The sequence below is a fragment of the Symphalangus syndactylus genome, chromosome X (assembly GCF_028878055.3).
Source record: "Symphalangus syndactylus isolate Jambi chromosome X, NHGRI_mSymSyn1-v2.1_pri, whole genome shotgun sequence".
Lineage (NCBI taxonomy): Eukaryota > Metazoa > Chordata > Mammalia > Primates > Hylobatidae > Symphalangus > Symphalangus syndactylus.
In genome coordinates, this window is record NC_072447.2 from 115,038,461 (window position 1) to 115,059,020 (window position 20,560).

At 40.6% G+C, this 20,560-nt stretch overlaps 1 protein-coding gene across 5 annotated transcripts in view; it reads right to left on the reverse strand.

Moving 5' to 3' along the window:
• Positions 1-20,560, reverse strand: part of DCX (doublecortin) — a 118,882-nt gene that overhangs the window by 26,859 nt on the left and 71,463 nt on the right. For 3 of the 5 annotated variants that reach the window (XM_063634322.1, XM_055268262.1, XM_055268259.1), the window contains exons 4-5: positions 11,567-11,669; positions 9,434-9,556 (exon numbers count right to left, since the gene is read on the reverse strand). In XM_063634322.1, coding sequence (XP_063490392.1) covers positions 9,434-9,556; positions 11,567-11,669 — 226 coding nt within the window. Of the gene's footprint in view, positions 1-9,418; positions 9,557-11,566; positions 11,670-20,560 lie in introns of all 5 variants that reach the window. The other 2 variants (XM_055268260.1, XM_055268261.2) reach the window with 1 other exon arrangement.

Here is a 20,560-nt window from a genome sequence, read left to right on the forward strand (position 1 = left end):
GCTGACTTATCTAGATTTACGGAGATTTAAATATATGGGGGAAAATGGGTTCCTGGGGGATGAGGAATAAGGGGTATGTGTGTGGATGGGGTAGGGAGAGGTAAGTTCCCAAAGAACAATGAGAGAGTTCAGATTTTGGTGTGAGTGGCCAAGGACAGAGTGGGGTCACCAGCCAGGAAGAGTGGATGCTAAACTCCCAAACTGCAGATACCCTTGTCTGGAGGCTGGACCGATTCCTGGAAACTAGGAGGCAACTGAGTACAAGTTGGGCATAAGAGGCCCCAGGTGTAGCAATTATAGAGCTGCCTGGGCTGCAAGTTACATGAGTCATTATACTTTCTGGGCTCAAGTTTGCATGATCAGAATGGTACAGAAAATAAAGGGACAGCTTGGCATCTACTTTTCTCCCAACCTTTGACCACAGACCAAACTAAGTTACTGCTCATTCACTTAGCCCTGGATTTCCCTCCCATCCTAAGCCCAACATTTGAGCCCAACTCAAAATCAAGCCTCGTGGTTTTTATTTGATGTCATTTTGAAATATTGTTCATTGAAAACAACCCCAGTTTATCAAAAGAGCTATGATAATAATTTCAGAGCCCTTTTTATAATTTCAGCTGTTTTTCTGCAGTTATTTTTAGAGCATTTTACCATACATGAACTCACATTATTCTCCTCATAGCTCTAAGAGATGGTGGCCAGGTATTACCAGTCTCCTTTTAATTAACAAGGATATAGGGGCTCAGAGAGGGTATGACTTGCGTAAATGGTATAAACTCTGCCCCTTCTCACTGGATGGTGGCTTTCTGGACTTGCTCACAGATTCTATTTCAAAATTTCTTCTAAGTTAGCACATCACATACCTCCCACTGTGAACTTTTAGTGATTCATTTTCTGTCTTGTGTTCTGTAACTCCCTAATGCGTTGCAGAGGGAGATCTCAACACACAATTCTGCCACTTCCTCATTTTTCTCATACTGAAATGCTCTAAGCTTTTATTCATTCCAGTCCAAAGATACCTTGTTTTCCCCCTTACAAATACAGGGAGTTTTCCTGGAAGGCCATCCAAGTGGATCCAAGGTGATTTCAACTTACTTCAGAACAAGGCGAAGAGACAGACCCTGTGGTTTCCACACATACATTCCAAAGAGCCCTTGGGCAGGGTGTGTGGATTGCTTTGGCTAATTGTTTCTGCTCAATGGAGAAGCTTTTGTCCCTCTCCCTAGACCCATCCATTAGGGAAGCAAGAACTGAGAGCCTGGGAATAGTTCTTCAATGATTTGATCATAGGGTTTGCTCTCAAGCCAAATTCAATTTTAGGTTGTGAGACACTAACTTCAGAAGATGGAATTTGAATTTTAAATATATTTCCTACGGAATCTTGGACAGCATGAAGTTATGAATCCTTTAAATAAGGGGGAGAAGTAAGAGTCTTCCTTGTTACAAAACAAATGTATATACCCAATCCTGCAATATTTTGACACAGATGAGTTTCCCTCAAAAAGAGGACATCTGTAGGGGGGCTGATGGAAGTGCCAGAATTGTTTTCTCAGGGTTGACAATGCTGTCAACATTTATTTCCTACAGAGAAACAGAACATGTTTCTGGTGGAGCTAGCCTGTTGTCAACGCTGACTGCTGGTTTTCCTGGTGCAGGGACTAGGATAAACGGCACTGTTCTTAATTTGTGAAAAGAACCACAGGCTTTGGAATCAGTCAAAGTTTTAAATCCTGGCTTAGCCATTTCCTAGATTTGTGATCCTGGGGCTAACCTAACCTCTCTGAGTCTCAGTTTCCCCATCTGTAATATTTGAATAATAATTATCTCAATTGTTGCTGTTTTGAGGATTACATGGCAGACTATACATAAAGTGCTTAGTTAAGTGCCTGCCACATATAAAAGAGTTTAATAAATTGTATTTTCTATCAATATTACTACCACCACTACTAGCACTGAGTAAGTATTCAATTTATAGGCACTGCATTAGGAAATCCTAGTCCACAAGAGATGAGATATCACTCTATGTAGGCTGAGGGCTAATTCTTTGGCTAGTTGGTCAAGTATCAGATAATTGAAGCTTTCCTTAGGTGAAGCCTGTTATTTCTGTTTGTTTTTGTTTTTGTTTTTGTTTTTGCATTTTACTGCTGTGCTCCCCAAAGCAAAATGATTGGCCCTATCCTGTGCTCTCTTTTTACTCTCTCAGCATTATTATGGCAGGGGAAGGTGTGTTGGTCAATGAACAGGGTGGAGCCACTGAAAGTTTTGGAGCAGGGAAGTAGCACAATGAAAATGGTGTTTTAGGATGAGAAATGTGGTGGCACCACACCACATGGATAAGTGGACAGAGATTTGAAGCAGAAATATTGCTAAGGAGTCTGTGAAATAATTGAGACATCAGGTCATAACAGAAAGGAAAGGACTGCTGCATAAGTCACATGGAGATGGTTCACATGTCCAACAATGATAACAACAGCACACAGTGGGTATGCAGGATTAATGAGTGGGAAGTCAAAAATAGCACCAGGGTGTTGAACCCAGGAAGGATGATAATTCTATTGTCAGACAAAGAGACGGGAGGTGGAAATGCTTTTGATTTTTACATAGCTTGTATTTGTCACATGTAAGCCCTATACACAGGATTGTTTAGTAGGCATTATGGGTCTGACATCCAGAAGGAAGATCGAGGCTGGAGAGGTAGATTTAAGAGCCTCCTTTGATAAGCCATATTCATCACCACCTCCGCCCCTTTGTTCATGCTTCCCCGCCAGCCAGAAGTATCCGTCTCCTTATCAATTTATATATAACCCTTCTTCAAGTTCCAGTTCTCCCAGGAATTCCTCCCTTAGCACCTTAGTCCCTAATGAGTTCTCTCCCATGAACTCCAATAGTTCCAATAATACTTACTACCAGTATCTATTGTGCATTTTGCATTTAAATAAGTTATTACCATTAACATGGCATTAATGGTTCAGTGGTTAAAATCGTGGACTGTGGAGTCAGATTGCTTGAGTTTAAATCCCAGTTCTATCACCTTACTAGCTGTGTGATGGGCAGGTCACTAAACTTTTGTATGCCTCAGTTTCTTCATCTGCAAAATGGGGATAATAGTAATTGCCTCACAAGGTTGTTGTAAAGATTAAATTAGTTAATACATATAAAGCGATTAGAACAGTTGCCTGACACATAATAGGAGCTATATAAGTATTTGTAAATATATTTTTAAAATTTACATGTATACTGGTTACCCAAATAAATCATAAATTTCTTAGTGGCAGGGAATTCATCTTAACATCCCTTTTCTTCATAGCACCTAGCACTACTAAGTACTTTACAGGGGTACTTTGCACATTCAGTTGTATGTAAACACAAGTCCCAAGCCAAGACTGGCTGATAAGACTCATGTTGTAGGGAAATATCACCATATACCATGCACTATGGGGTGCTCACTGGCACCCACTATACTGCTTGCTCCAATCATTTTCTAAGCAGGTTTTAGAAAGAATCAGATTGGAGGAGGAACCAGGGAAGTTTTTCTCTTCCCACAGCTCTGTCAAGGATGCCGCTTCCCTTTGGAGTTGCCAGTAGGGGAGCTAGGGGAGCTGAAGGAATGTCTAAGCTGTCTTGTTTCAGTTAGCACTGAAAGGCACTTAATTACTTGTGGGACTTTGCTCAAAGCAGCACAAAGGAAATGACGCAGACACCAACCCACCCCTTGCCTTTCCACCTCCCTAGCCTGGAGATGGGAGAACGGGAAAGGAAGCCAAGAAGCAAGGACCATCCAACGTAGACCTTTGCATTCACCAGACAGGACATCCCACATACTACTGTGTGTCAGTGGGACACTGCGAATAATGCTTGCTGGGAAGTCAGGAGAGCGAGGTTCTGGCTCTTGGGTGCTAAGTAATGTGTGACATTGGGAAGATCCCAAGATCCTAGACTTTGTATCTTAGTTCCCCAATGTAAAAAAAAAGATAATTATCAATTTCCAACTTCATTCATAGTGCAATTATGAGTAACAATTGAGGTAATAGATTTGGAAATATTTTGCAAAGTGCATAGCATCTAATTCACGTAAAAAGATTGTTATCATGAATCTCTCTTAGCTAGAGAAGAAAGGTATTCTTGTGCTGTTTAACACAGCGCAAGACAACAGCCAATAGTCACATGGCTGTTGAACATTTGAAGTGTGGCTAGTCAGAACTGAGATACGTTTTAAGTGTAAAATACAATTCAATTTCAAAGAATGTGTAATTTATTACATTAATTATATGTTAAAATGATAATATCTTGAACGTATCATTAAATGAAATATGTCAAAATTAATTTTGCCCGTTTTTTAACTTTTTAAGATGTGGCTACTAGAAAATGTAAAATCACATACATGATTTACATTTATGGCTCACATTCTATTTCTGTTGAGCAGCGCTGGTCTAGACAGTCACTTTCAGGAAGGTCAGAATGGCCAAGTCCCTCTATCTTAGGCAACCGGAAGCAGCCTACTAGTTTCAGAAAAGAAGGACCCTAGGATACAGGTCTTTCATGAACCCTGCTGTTTTGTGTCCCTTGACCTCCCCTTCTAAAGGCTGTATATTTTGTTAGGGAAGGCTTTCTTTCTTATGAATTTGGGAACGGAAAAGATCGGACTTTCAGAAATAGGTGCACATGAGTTGGGGGAAGGGGAATGGAGAACATTGGATTGCTACAACAATGACTTGCTGTTGAAGAATAGCAAACTAATTATCACATTACAATTCTCTCAGCCTACCAGGGTGGGTAATTAGCTTCCTTCAGGGGCTCCTTAAAAAAAAGAAAGAAAGAGAAAGATTCCTTCCCAGCAACTAGCTATTTTGTCCTTTTAATTCAATTCAATTCAACTGGGGACAAAGTTACATAAAGGGAAAATTAACACATTAATGGCTGAAATGGAAACAGAGAGAGACATGTCTTTCTTTAGTTCTAAAGCCAGGCTTACCTTTGCTCATCAAAATGGCAAGTCCGGGGTTAATCAAAGTGTGGCACTGCATAAGCTTTTTTTCAAATATCCCATAGGAGCCTCCTGGGCTCAGATTTTATCTTTTTACCACAGTTCCATGGCCTGATTTAAAGACAGACATAGCTAATATGACTTAGATTCTAAGAATCCATCAGTTCTTCCCAGTGAAAATGAGCTCCTTACAGAAATATTATATAGACAACCAAATCCTTACTTAACTTGAGTTTAGGGCTTAGCAACAGACATTCCATTTGGGGCAAACTCAATATTGGCAGAAGTGAGGATTGAACTTGAAGGAAATAAAGTAGAAGGATTTGATTTATTCATGGGGCAGAGCAGGAAAGGGGACAACTTACGGTCTAAAGACTAAGGAATAAAGAATCAAATTATAGCACAAATTACAGACCAAATAGCATCAATTTACTAAACCTCAAGTCAGAATGAACCTAGCTATTAACTGAACCATGAATTTGACCATATAGATATAGATATAGATATCTAGCAAACTTGTTCAAACCAGAATCAAACCTGTACATTTTCCAATGAAGTAGAACATCAAAACATTCCTTAAACTGAACCTGAACCCAGCCAATGTTTCATTTGGTTAGAATTCCTGCTAAAGAGGAAAACTTTTGGTCTTTCTTTTGTCTTCAAAGGAAGACCATCTTCCATTGATCTATCTTCCATAGACTTGGATTCTAAGAGTCTTTTGTTACTCGGGTTGAAAGAAGTTTTATAAATCCATTCACAAGTTCCACATCCAAGACTGACTAACACAGGATGGAAACAGGGTGCTACTACCATGTCCTAGAAATGAACAAAGCCTGTTTGCCCCACCTAACCTATTATCATTTGGTTAAGCTTATTTTAACCTGTATATGTCCCTGGCTAACAGCTAAAAAAATCTTGACATTTTATGAAACAATTGTTCCTTTTTAAATCTCAAATGTCTGTAAGGAGATATTTATGCCAACTGAAAAGTATGCGCTGTCTATAGCTTATCATTCTGGTTATCTGCTTTTGTTTCTGTGGGAGCTATTTTACAACTCTGTAAATTGTAAATAACTGATAACAATGGAAAATTATCCTTATCTATAGAGATTCAAATTCTGAATTATCTAACGATGATATCAAAACTCAGAAAAGGCAAAAATCTTGCACAAATCACAAAGCTAGGAAGTGGCGTAGCTGGGACTTCTTAGAGAGTCATCTCCCTCTCCTCTTTCATATCTTACCAATCTCCTCGTCCCAGCTTGGAATGGTCCTGAGTGAGGTGGAAGTGGAGAGGGGAAAATGGGTATAGCAAATCCAAACTTTAGCTAAGGTACCGTTTTGCCTGAGATCAGATGCTTTGCCCTTACGGAATGTTCACTGAATGGATGGCTTGGACTAGGCTCTAAACAAACTCCCATGAAATGGGCTTGGTTATGTTACAACCCTTCAGGGTTGGAATCATGAGGAGGCTACAGACACATTATCTGAGATGAGCCCAAACATTCTGGCAATTGCCATAAAGATTGTCTAGACTAGGGTTTGACTTCATTTATGTTCATGAACATCAGAATATAAATGAATATTCCAATTCTTTAAACTGAGAACACCATGTTAGATTGGTGGTAGGAAACAGAGGTTATTTGTAATTCTGCTATCTGCCAAGCAAATTCCCCTCATACACCCAAATTGGTTACTCTGTCTACCGTGTAGGTTGGAATAAATCCTCATTTCTTTTTTTCTTTTTTAGTGAAGGAGTTATGAAAAAGCAAGAGCAGATCTTGCCTGCCAAAGCCTGGGTTGGGATCTATTATAATATTGTAACTCCCTTCAATTTGAAAAATATTCATTGAGTTCTAATATATTCATGTTATATCTCTGATATCTTAGAGTCAGTGAGGTGCATATTTTGTAGAAGGGAAATTCTGTAGGAGGCATTCTGGAGATCAGTGATTTGACATATATTTAAACTGTGTAGTTATAGGTAGTTGTGTTCATGTGTGCTGGGTAACCAATTGGATGCAGTCTGCAAAGAGGATCTATTTACTTCAAGCTGATACCACCTGAGAATTTCTAATTAATGAATTATATGGTGGTTTAAAAACAGATCTACAAATTCTTCAACACTCTTTCCTTTAATAAATAGAGTCTGGTTCCTCTCTCTTTGAATGTAGGTTGGACTTAGTGACTGCTTCCAATGAATATAATAAAGGAGAAGTGACAGTGTTGGCTATGGAGACTAGATCACAAAAGGCAGTACATCTTGTTCTTTATTCATTCTCTTGGATCACAAACTAAGGTAGGAGATCTTGCCAACAGCCATATTGTAAGTGGATCCTACAGCCCCAGTTGAGCCTTCAGATGACTGTAGCCCCTACTAATATTTTAACGATATCCACATGACAGACTCTGAGCCAGAACCACCTAGACAAAACACTCTAGAATTTCTTGCCCACCAAAACTGTGAGATAAAAAAAAATGCCTTTTTCTTAAGCCACTAAGTTTTGGGGTAATGAATTTGTTTCACAGCAAGATACAAATAATACAGGTTAGAAATCCCAGAAATAGCTACTGCTGTTTCTGAGAAATGATTAGCTAAGCAATTATTGCCAGACGTTATTAATCTTGACCAAGTGTTTTAAAGTGTATTTTTTGCAAGTCTCTGCTTAAAAACTGTCCAATTTTATTCTCAGCCCAAGTGTTAAAACCTAGGTCTTTGTAGTTTCAGCAATATAAATTTGCTTAGATATAGATTTATGTGCTCTTCTGTACTTTTGAACAAGATAGCATCAAGGCACATGTATTGTTTATTTCTTCAGCAAACATTATCTAAATGCTTGATTGGTCTCTAGCACCATGTTGGGTAAAATAGGTACTGTTGTGCATCTATTTATTCACAAATATTACTGGAGCATCTACTAGGGGCCAGGCACTATGCTCTGCACTGATGATATGAAAATGAACCGACCACATTACCTTTGAGGGGCTCAGCATTTAATTGGGGAATTAGACAGGTAAACACATACTTGACAACACAGTGTGGTGAATATTACCCCAAAGATATGAATGGCATGCTATGGTATTGCAGAGACTGGAACGATTATCTCTATGTGAGGTCTTGAATGATGAATAGGAGTTTTCAAGCAAAAAAGGCTGATGGGTTAGAGGGATGGCATTCCAGGTATGGGGGAACAGGGAGTGCAAAGACATGTAAGTACTAAAAGCCTGGGCTGCCTTTTCATACTTTAATTTCCTCAACCCAAGAATAGAGATGGCTGGTGATATGCATGCTCCTGGCAGTGTGATGCAGGCAGAACAGGCTATTCATCTTGGCACAAGCATTTCATAGCCATCAGGCTGCTCATGATGCCTCAAACTGAAGGGCCCTTTTGTTTTCCCAAGGCTCTCAGACTGCAAGAATTCTCATGATAAACTCTGAGCCTTGGGATGACAAATGTATAAGTATTTTGGACCATACACTTTCCTTAGTGTGAAGAACCTCAAATTGTGCATAAATCTAAGCTTCTGAACTTGGACTTCTAAGGCCTTTTATTTTTGATATTTGTTATAAAATAATGGAAGACATTGCCTCTTAGATCAGTGTCACTCAAACTGTGGTTCCAAGACAAGATAGGGTTCACATCAGAATGCAAATCAACATACTGCTGCCTTCATCAATAAAATCAGGCTCTGAAAAAAAGTCAGCTGAGCTAAGTGGTTTGCTTAATGGCATAGTTTATTTACATTTGGCACAAGCTCCTAATCTTGCCACAGAGTGACTGGTAACAAATAGTTCATGGGTTGGCAGTGATCAATAGACCACATGTTTTAGATAACTCACTATCCACTAAATAAAATCTTCTATGGCAAATCTGTTTGTTTTCTTTTAGAACCTGGTCTGTGCTTTACTTTCCGGTTGTGAGGTTTATACAATTTATCTTGTCCCCTATATATATGGCATATATATGTAGTGTACTTGTTTCCCTTTTTGTTTTGGCTTCTAATTACTTCAGAGTCAAATTTGAAGCTCAAGTGAGTCAACTATGTTGACACTTTGGGGTGTTGTTTTTCATATTCTTTTTCTTGATTCTGATTTTTAATTTCAGGTTTATGGTTAACTTGATAATTCCATTGAATATGTTTTTTGCCACATGATGTTGAAGATGATGAAAATGATGACAACCATGAAAATAAGCATTACAGCAAGCATAGACAATGGGCCAGGCTTCTGGTTTGCATCCATTTGAGTGGAATAATGGTTGTAGCTGTGCCTCCATGACTCCAAACAAGTTTGACTGTTTTAGTCTCTGAATTGATAGAATAGGGTTTCATGGAGACACAGTGGTGTTCATGAGGAACTGATTCCTCTGCATGCAGAGAGTATTGTCCTCCATAAATGAAGTCAGCGTGCACAGTTAGGAAAAGAGCACTCACCGTCTTGGTCGTTACCTGAGTCAGCTGGAGACTTGCTTCGGCGCATAGGACCAGGGCTCTTGGCTGAAGTCTTCTGAGGTGTTGGGGATGCCTTTGGGCCAGCTGTGGCTGATGGGTTTCCCTTCATGACTCGGCATTCTGGGGCAAAAGGACACAGACAGCTTAGTAGAGGATAAAACAGGCTCAGCATGTTATCAGCCTCTGGAAACGGCAATAACCATCACAGGCCAAAGGACCTAAATGGGTCAGGACTACAATGTGGTCCTTATTATTAGTAGGAGCCATGGTTCTGGGGAGGGAGGCATTAGGGAAACCTTCAAAAGCCACCTGGGCTAAGCTAGGTGTTTAAGCCCCTGAATTATGAAAACAAGGGCAAGAGTCCATAAACAGGTCAAGTAGGCAACTAAATAGTCAACTCAATCATTTATGGACAAGCTAGCTATGTCTCAGAATAGCACCTATTGATATAATGTTTAATTAATTTCCCTGAATTAGAGATTAACAGCTCAGAGGTTACAGCTACACAGATGAAACATCCATTGAGTAATTTGAAGGAAAGGTAGGGAGCTACCACTTACTATTACATGCCACACGTTGTAATAGTCACATGGTGGATATCATGTCACTTTATATAAATAAGCACTATGACCACCACCATCTTGCATTTATCGAGTTCTTTTCGATTTCCCATGTATGTTATTGCAATCCCTTATGGGGGGTTAATGAATAAATGGGCCAGCAGTGACTCTGCCACTAAAAACTTAAGAAAGCTTGCTGGTGTGTGGGAGAGTCTGCCAAACGTTCTTGTATTTGCCCTAGCCTCAGTCTGACACCTTTGGAACACCCTTTCTATGCAGGTCACTCAGCATCCCCTTCTATGGTCATTTTGGGCACTAATAGTGCTAATTTATTGGAAGGATTATTATTCTCATTTTGCTGATGAGAGTACAAAAATCTTAACCTCCTTGCCTAGGGACACAAAACAAGAAATGGGTAAAACAAGGTCTAAAAGTCAAGTCTCCTGAGTTCCAGTTTAGTGCTCTTTCTACTACGGTTTTTCCAACCTTGTGCTGTGATGCACAAAGGGGAATCAAACAGCAGAGTAGAGGATATGATCTTTCCTTTCCTTTAAACACTTTCTTGTTGCCTCCTACTTAAAGGTGCATTGAAATATAAATTAAACAGAAAGATTAGAGGAGATTTTCTGGTAAATTGAATATTTTAGGAAACTGAGTTCACCAGAAAGCCCCTTTTTGTTTGTTTCACTTCTTGTTTTGGTTGGTGACCTTTAGTGATCACTGTCCAGAGCTGAAGATACAGAAGGTATAGGAAATTGGACATAACCTGAGGTTTGTTTAGCTATTCTATAGTCATTGCCTCTTCCTAAAGGGAACACAGCAGAAATGCCACCTCTTAGAGGGTTCTTGTCACTTGAGTTGTTTATAAAGTCTATATTAGCAAAATTCCCTTTGATTTTTTTTCATACTTTGCTTCTCCTAAATGGGAAATATGCTCTGAATGTATCTTTCCATCAGCATCACATTCTACCCTTGTTGCTGTGTGAGCTAATTAACCTTTAATGTATACCTGGAGCTTGGACTCAAATAAACAGAAATGGGAAGACGATTAGATCCTTCTTATTATTAATAACCCTCTGTAATCCTGAATCACAAGGCAGACGAATGGGGCAGCAAGTTTGATGGTGTGAAAAGGTTTGACGCTAAGAATACTGTGGAAAAATCTCTCTAAATTGGAACCATAATCATGAGCTAAATAGCTGGAGGACGTTGAATGGAGAAAAAAGGATATGTATAATATCCAAGTTCTGACTGAAAATATTCCTTCCTGTGGTCTGATTGTGCCTGTTATCCCATGTGACACAATATATGGTTCAAGAAATATGGTCACTATTGGGGCAGATAGTGAGTTTTACTGAGTTTGGAGCCTGGGACTCTGGGACATCCAGTCAGTCTTTCAGTCTTACATGGGTCATGACCCATGTATCCAAATATACAGGAGAAAGACTAACATTATAAGCCCTTGAAGGATCATGCGTGGATGTTTTCCATGCCATACAAACCCATGGAAATCCTAAAGGATAGAAGGGGAGAGAACCATGGAGCAATAAAACCCAGTGGTTATGCTTACCATTTTCATCCAGAGAAAAATCATCCTGAGCATAGCGAAATTTTTCAGGACCACAGGCAATAAACACATCATCATCACCAAAGAAATCATGGAGACAGGTTACCTGTGGAGAAAGCAGAAACACTGATTGTATATGATGGTACTGTGACAATGAACCTCACACTACATTGACAAGGAGAAAAGCTTCCCATCTAGGCCATCATCTTCAGCTCCCAGATGGCCCTACAAATGTCACCTTTTCTCAGAGCCTCAAAGACAGGAAGCTCCTGGCCCAACTCTAGGGCGAGGGACTGGGCCAAGGAAGATGAGAAAAATCTTCTGCAGTCTGACTGTAGCTGACCCAGAAGTGGAAATGTGCTGCTTCATCTGAATGAGTTCTAAAGGAAGGACATCATTTCTTAACTGCTTTGGACACACAAAAATTGAACTTTTGCTAAAAGCTGGCCGAGAACCTGGTAGTGGCACAGAATACCATTTCTTCCTGTGAAACCAGAAGAGGAAAACTTCATCATGAGCAATGGGTCCCAATAGGCCTGAGTTTCTACTGGTAGAGCCATGTTCCCAGGACCCTCATGCCTGCTAGCATCCTAAGCATTACTGCTTCTCCACAACAGACAGACAGTCTCCCCAACCCCCTCTCTGCACAAAGAGATGAGGGTCCCTGGGAAAGTATGCTGCTCCCTGCAGTCTCCCCACTTCTCGGCTTTCCTAATTACATCTGATAATTAGTCCAGCACATCAGGGAAACCCCTGGAGGAACCATAGAGTCAAAACATGCTTATCCCACCTCTTAGTTTGAAAGTGTTCAAAGCCTCTAATTGTTCTAAGTTTCCCATTCAAGCTCCCAGCAATGGCTTTCCAAAGGCATGGTGCTCACAAACTAACAACAGCTTGCTGGGTGCAGAGAGCAATATGTTACATTAGAAAAATATTAATATTAATAACATCACCCCCACCCAAGGTTAACTCAATCCCTGTTTTCCCAGCCAAAATGATTGCAAGCCTTACACAAAAGGAGATATACTTAAAGATTATCCCCATTGTGTCAGCCTCCCAATCATCCAAGAGATGCCCAGAGAAGAGAAGGCGACTTGAAGGACTGCAGGGTCACTCTCATTAAGCCTCTTTCCAGTCCTGGGTCTTGACCTCATCAAATTGGCCAACACCTTTCTTCAGCCCACTTGTCCTTCATCCATTCATTCCACGATCACAGAATGACAATCAGAGCTACCAACAAATTGAATGCTTACTCTGTGACAGGCACTCTGGTAAGTACTTCCAAATCTGTCATCTCATTTTACCCTCACAAGAAACTCTAGAAGTCAGTATTTATTGTCATTACTATTTTAGTCTTGAGAAAACTATGACCCAGAGACAATAAGTAAGTTTTCCAGGTGGAGATCAATGAAGCCAAATAAACACAGATCTATCTAACTTCAAAGCCTGTCCTTTTAACCACTTGGCAATACAAAGCACTTACATATAGATCAGTCACTGGGGAGACAAAGATGAAGAAGACTCAGGCCATGACTTCATGGAGCTCACAGTCTGATGAGGTGAGATACATTGAAATAGAGCATTTCAATTTAGTGTCATGAGTGCTAGGATGGGAGTATCTGTTGGTGCTGTGAAAGCTATTGATTACCATGTCCAATGACCCTAGTCACTGGTTAGCACTGTTAGTTCAATAGGCATCCTGCATATTGTCCTAGTAGTGGATCCAATGACAGAGGCTACATGTTTTTTTTTTTTTTTTTTTTTTTTTTGAGAACGGAGTCTCGCTCTGTCGCCCAGGCTGGAGTGCAGTGGCTCAATCTCGGCTCACTGCAAGTTCCGCCTCCCGGGTTCACGCCATTCTCCTGCCTCAGCCTCTCCGACTAGCTGGGACTACAGGCGCCCGCCACCACGCCCGGCTAATTTTTTTTGTATTTTTAGTAGAGACGGGGTTTCACCGTGGTCTCGATCTCCTGACCTCGTGATCCGCCCACCTCGGCCTCCCAAAGTGCTGGGATTACAAGCGTGAGCCACCGCGCCCGGCTGGCTACATGGTTTTGAGCCTAGCTGCAGACCTCCTACCAATATCTTGGACCTTGGCTCAATAAAACAAAGAGCCCTTAACTCTGATACACCAAATATCTCTGAACTATTTACCTGCCGTCACATCCTTGACCCTGAAGATCTCTGCCATATCTTCCTGTTCAAGGCTGCCTTTGACCCTGACTAGCTGACTTTATTTTTGGTCATGAGTCAGGAATACCTCATCCGTGAGTGTCCCTCTGTTAGTGGTCTCAAGGATTTAGCACTTTGTTTCAAGACCTGCCTGTATTTTCATGAGGACTCACTTAGTTCTCTCCATTGTATCACAGGTTTCTGAATCTAACAGCCAAATTTATACCTTCCTCTATATCTTCCTGTGGTTCCTTGTAGAGAGCTTATCACATAGTGAAAATTTACTTAGGGCTGTTTCTGCCTCAGCTACATGCAAAGAAGGTAAGAAATAGGAATATTCGGGGGCTTTGTAAGGATATACAAAGACAGAAAAGTAGGAATAAGAAAGATGAAATCAACTGCAGCAGACAACGGAGATTAGCATTTAGAGACTTTAAAAGGCAACACAAGTATACAAATTTAGGAACAAGAAAGTAGAAATAATGTGAATTCAGAAACTATTCTTCACATAACTATGCTAATTAGTTTGAAAACAAACGAAATGATGATTTTTAAAGAAAAGTCTAGGCTGGGTGCAATGGCTTATGCCTGTAATCCCAGCACTTTGGGAGGCCGAGGCAGGTGGATCACGATGTCAGGAGATCGAGACCATCCTGGCCAACATGGTGAAACTCCGTCTCTACTAAAATACAAAAAATTAGTCCGGTGTGGTGGTGCACACCTGCAATCCCAGCTACTTGGGGGGCGGGGGAGCTGAGGCAGGAGAATCGCTAGAACCTGGGAGGCGGAGATTGCAGTGAGCCGAACCCGGGAGGCGGAGATTGCAGTGAGCCAAGATCACACCACTGCACTCCAGCCTGGCAACAGAGAGAGACTCCGAAAAAAAAAAAAAAAGAAAGAAAGAAAAGAAAAGACTCAATAATCGAATTAGTTCAAAAAGAAATAGAAAATTGAAACTAGTAAAAAAAATTTAGTAAATGCTTCAAACAGCAACCTTCCCTGCAAAGTCACCAGAGCATTCAATATGGAGGTATTTGTGGAAATTGCTTCCTAAGAAGAAAACCTAAAAGCTCCAAAGCAGCCATCTCAGACACATGCCATGATATCCTGTTGTAGGAAAATATGTCTTACATATTGCTCTAGGGGTTGCTGTTACAATGATCCACCCTCCTCCAACCACAAGCCTCTCCACCCACACCCAGGCTTTGGGAAAAGCCTTTGGATAACCCCTCTTTGGGGGAGCTTCTAAGGAAGGCAAAGTCCCCTATGCTTCTGACAGACTCACAATGGTGTGGCTGGCTTCAAACACAATCATGCTACAATCCAGCTGTTCAGCATCAGATGTCTTTGTGTGATCCCATTCCACATTTTACTGGCTCCCAAATGCAGACAAATGCACTTTGTGCATGTGGATACCCAGCTTTCCTAAATGTCTTGGCTATTGAGACACAGCAGCCCGCTATCTTTGTTACAGGGTTGGGAAAATAGAATGCTCTCCATCTTAAATAAGAGGAACTCAAAGCACAGAGAGTCGAAGTGTCCCAAGGATACACAGCTGGCTCATGGCAGAGTTGGGACTAGCATTCAGGTGTTCTGCTTCAATTCAGGACAAAATAACTCAATTGCCTGAAAGAACATATTATCCTAAAGCACTGACTTCAAAGGCATATCTATAGCCTAGACAGGAAAATCTATATTTGTCCTAATCAATGCCTGCTATGCATTAGAACATCTTACCAGATTGAAAAAATAAGCTTCTTTAAGGATATGCTTAATCTATGGACAACCAAACTCTATTCATTACTGTAACAATAACCAAGTATATGATGGAGAAGGAGGACAAGGAGAGGGAGAAGGAGGAAGAAAAGAAAGTAGAAGAAGAAGAAAAAGAAGGAGGAGGAGAAGAAGAATGGAATATAAGAAATAATTCTCAAATGAAACTCATACTCACTTAACACCTGCTTTTTAAAATTCCATGGAGGTAATGTGATACAAAGTCCACCTTAGCTAACATTACACATGTATGATTTTCCCAGTTAGTTTTTTGAGATATAATTTCCATTACAAGGGGGCAACAGAAATAGTAAATATAACAATCATCATAATATCACTTACAGCATTACAGCATCCTCAGGGATCAAAGGTCTTGCTGACATCAGCTTCAGTATGAATCATACTCGGATTTTTAAGTCAGGGAAGAGAATACAAAGGCATGACACCTACCTTTATAATTAATCAACTTCCAGCACAAAATTAATAAAGTCAACTCACATTAACATTGAACCATTAACTCAATGCTCTTCCTTTGAAAAAAAAAAAAAACAGCAGGTGTTGGGGGAAGGGAAGCCAGCTTGGTTGTGCATTAGTGTGAACAATAGATTATATGGATAGTCCAGTGGCTTAAATGTCAAAGTACACATAGGGAAATGGAGACAACAGATCATTGTGTCAGAGAAGTTTGAGTCTATTAGCTGCAAATAGAAACTTCACTGTGTGACTTGATTTAAGCTTGATTAGATTCTCCATCCACATATTACAGATGCTGGCAGTTCGTTTTTGAACATGCCTAGTTCTAGTAGATTCTACATTTCACTTACCTAACTATTTAGAAATAAATGTTTTCTTGAGAAGTAAGGTCTTGCTCACATTATCTATGATGCTCACTTTTAACTTGTAAAATATTTTCTTCAGTTCAATTCTACTAATATTGATACATTAAGCACTTACTAGGGCAAAGGAACTCTGTAAGAGATACAGAAATGTCTAATAAAGGGCCATGTCTTCAAAGAGTTGACAACATAATAAGCAAGTCCGGATTACACAAATAATTGGAATACAAGGCAGGCTGCTGTTAGCACTATTATAAAGATGCGAAGAGCAAGGGAAGCACAGAGGACAAAGAGAACAATTCTAATTATGAACTGGGGAAGGCTTCACAGAGAAAAACTGAGTCTTGAAGGATGAGTGGGATATAGGTTGATGGAGGTACTCCATGCAGAGGTGATTGCAAAACAAAGGTAGGTATCTTTTTCTTAACAGCCCTAGGAAGAGTTGCATCCTGTTGACTGTAGTAAGGTATTCTGATTTTCCAAAGCTATGCACAGCACAATTGCCTAGACTCACCTGCCAACCTTCTACACAGGCAAAACATAGAGTTGTCTGTTGGTGGAATTCAGGGTGAAGAGGAGGGCAGACAGTGTCTATGAGGAGGAGTGGCCGGAGTGGTAAAGAAGAGGGAAAAACTGTGGCAAGGAACACAAACCACACTGATTTTTCAGTCTTGCCAACAGTGTGCCTTGCCTATCAAGAATGGCAGGGAAATTTTGCAAAATGAGTTAATAAAATCTCAGTAAACATAACAGATGAGGCTTTTTCTAAATGTTACTGCTACTCATGTTTTGGAACATTTCCCACCTACCAGCCCTGGACCAGCTCCAGTCAGAGGCTGACACAGAGTTGGCTTGGTGAACTGCAGCAACCTTTCGGAAACAACCCTGACTTTTTTTTTTTTTTTTTAATCAAACTCATGTTTCTGAGGTTATCTTGAAGCCTTACTTGCGGGTTTTTTATGACAACATTTTTGCCTGCGCAACAATCTCCTTGGTTCTGTAGTGCCTTTTCTTTTTTTTTTTTTTTCACAGATCTCTTTATTCAATGCCCTGAACTTTCCTAAAATCTGTGCTGAAATAATAACAATGGCACTTACACTTGTGTGATATTTTTACTGTTTTTGAAACACTTCCACGTTTATGGTATTTTATGTTTTCTTTCATACTTGTAATTCTCCTCTCAACTCAATCCAATTAGGCTTCCATTCCCATTGCTCCACCAAGGCTGCTCTTGTTAAGGCCAACAATGGCTTCCATGTTGTCAAATCCAATGGTCCTTCTCTGGCCTCATCTTACTCAACCCATCAGCAACACTGGATATAAGTTGATCGAGTTCTTTTCCCTACTTTTCCTTCTTTGCTTCTGTGAGATCACAGTCTTCTGAATTTCCTTCTGCTTCAATCTCTTTTGCTAGATTCTTTTCGTTTTTTAGACTTCCAGTATTTGAAAGCCCCAGTGATCAGGTCTTACATCCCTTTTATTTTTTATTTACATATTTTTACTAGGTGATCATATCCGGTTCCAAGGCTTTACACATTGCTATGGTTTCAATGTTTGTCCCCTCCAAAACTCATGTTGAAACTTATTCCCCAATATGGCATTATTGAAAGGTGGGGTTTTTTAGAGGTGATTGGGTCATGAGGGCTCTGGATGAATGGGTTAATGGATTAATGAGTTATCATGGGAGGAGAACTGGTGGCTTTATAAGAAGAGAAAGTGAGACCTGAGCTAGCATGTTCAGTCCCCTTGCCATGTGATGCCCTATACCACCTCGGAACTCTATAGAAAGTCCCTACCAGCAAGAAGGCCCTCACCAGATCTGGCCCCTTGACCTTGAACTTCACAGCCTCCAGAACTGTAAGAAATAAATTATGTTTCTTTATAAATTACCCAGCTTCAGGTAATCTGTTATAAGCAACAGACAATTAACTAAGACACATGCTATATATATACTGAATACTCAGACATTGATATCTCCAAGTCCTTCTTACCCCTGTACTCTAGACATGTATATCCATCCAACTGCCTGTTCAATATCTCCACTTGCTTGTCTAATAGGCATTCCATGTTTAATATGCCCAAGACTAAACTGTTATTTCTCTCCTCCATATTTTACTTCCCTTCAGCTTTCCTTATCTTAAAGAAAAGGCACAATTCACACAATTACCCAAACCAGAAACCTGAGAGTAATTTTTCATTAGGAGCCACTTTTCTCCCTCTCCCTGATCACATTACTAGTCTAAAATACACTACAATATAGTCTCATAACTGTTCTCTAGGCAGCATGCCCTCCGCATGCCCCACAAATACCTATTCTGTTTTGTATAAAGCAATCAGAGTAGTATTTTATAATTTTAATCAGGAATATCACTCTTCTGTTTAAAACCCTTGAAAGCCTGCCCATCACTGATAGAATAAAATCCAAACATTTTAGCTCCCTGGGTGGGGGAAGGGCAGCATTCATCTCTATAGCTCCAGGCCACACTTTTCCACTGCTGGAGCCAGGGAGCTGTACTGCTTGGTCCCAAGACATGTCCCCAACAGCCCAGCACACTGGCTGTGGCAGACTGTGGCCAGAGTGCCTCTTCAGGCCTGACCCTGACTCATCCTTCCTCACTGGGTGAGGATTCCCTGCAGGAACTTTATTAACTCTAGTCAGAGGCTCAGGGGCAGAACTCTGATCTCCGTGGGCCTGAACCTGTAGGGGTAAGGGTGGCTGCAGTCTCTGTAGACCAGCAGACTTAGCCTTTCTTCCTGGTAGTTCTGAGGAATCAAGGCAGCCCAGATGAGTGGGTTTTCCCCCAGTGAGGCACACCCCTTCCACCAAGGGAAAAAGTGCTTCATTAAATGGGTCCTGTTCCCCATGCCACCCGAGTGAATGAGACCCTTCAACAGGGGTTATCAGACAACCTCATACAGGAGCGATCCTACTGGCATCAGGTTGGTGCCCTTCGAGGTCAGAGATACCAGAAGAAGGAAAAGACACCCATCTTTGCTGTTCTCCACCCTCCTTGAGTGACATCTCTAGGCATGGAGTGAACCAGATGAATACGGCCTGAAGTGAACCCCCAGCAAACCACAGCCACCCTACAGAAGAGGGACCTGACCATTGAAAGAAAAACAAACAAACAGAAAGCAACAACAACAGCATCAACAACAACCAAAGAGCCCCCACAAAAACCCCATGCAAAGGTCAGCAGCCTCAAAGATTGAAACTAGACAAACTCATGAAGATGAGAAAGAATCAATGAAAAAAATGCTGAAAACCCAAAAGCCCAGAGTACCTCTTCTCCAAATGATCTCAATGTCTCTTCAAGGGCACAGAATTAGAAGGAGGATGAGATGGACGAATTGACAGAAGTAGGCTTCAGAAGATGGGTAATGAAAAAACTATGCTAAGCTAAAGGAACATGTTCTAACCCAATGCAAAGAAGCTAAGAAACTTGATTAAAGGTTAGAGGAGCTGCTAACTAGAATAGCCACTTTAGAGAGAAAATAAATGACCTGATGGAGCTGAAAAACACAGCACAAGAACTTCATGAAGCATACACAAGTATTAATAGCCGACTCCACCAAGCAGAAGAAAGGATATCAGAGTTTGAAGACCACCTTACTGAAATAAGGCATGCAGAAAAGACTAGAGGAAAAAGAATGAAAAGGAATGAACAAACCCTCCAAGAAATATGGGACTTCACAAAAAGACTGAACCTACGATTGATTGCAGTACATAAAGGAGACAGGGAGAATGGAAACAAGCCAAAAAACACACTTCAGGGTATTATCCAGGAGAACTTCCCCAACCTAGCAAGACAGGCCAATATGCAAATTCAGGAAATACAGAGAACACCACTAAAACACTCCATGAGAAGATCAACCCCAACACACATAGTCATCAGATTCTCCAAGGTCTAAATGAAGGAAAAAATGTTAAGGGAAGCCAGAGAGAAAGGCCAGGTCACCTACAGAGGGAAGCCCATCAGACTAACAGCAGACTTCTCAGCAGAAACTCTACAAGCCAGAAGAGATTGGGGGCCAATATTTAACATTCTTAAAGAAAAGAATTTTCCACCGACAATTTTACATCCAGTCAAACTAAGCTTCATAAGCAAAGGAGAAATAAAATCATTTCCAGACAAACAAATGCCGAGGGATTTCATTACCACTAGGCCTGCCTTGAAAGAGCTCCTGAAAGAAGCACTAAATATGGAAGGGAAAA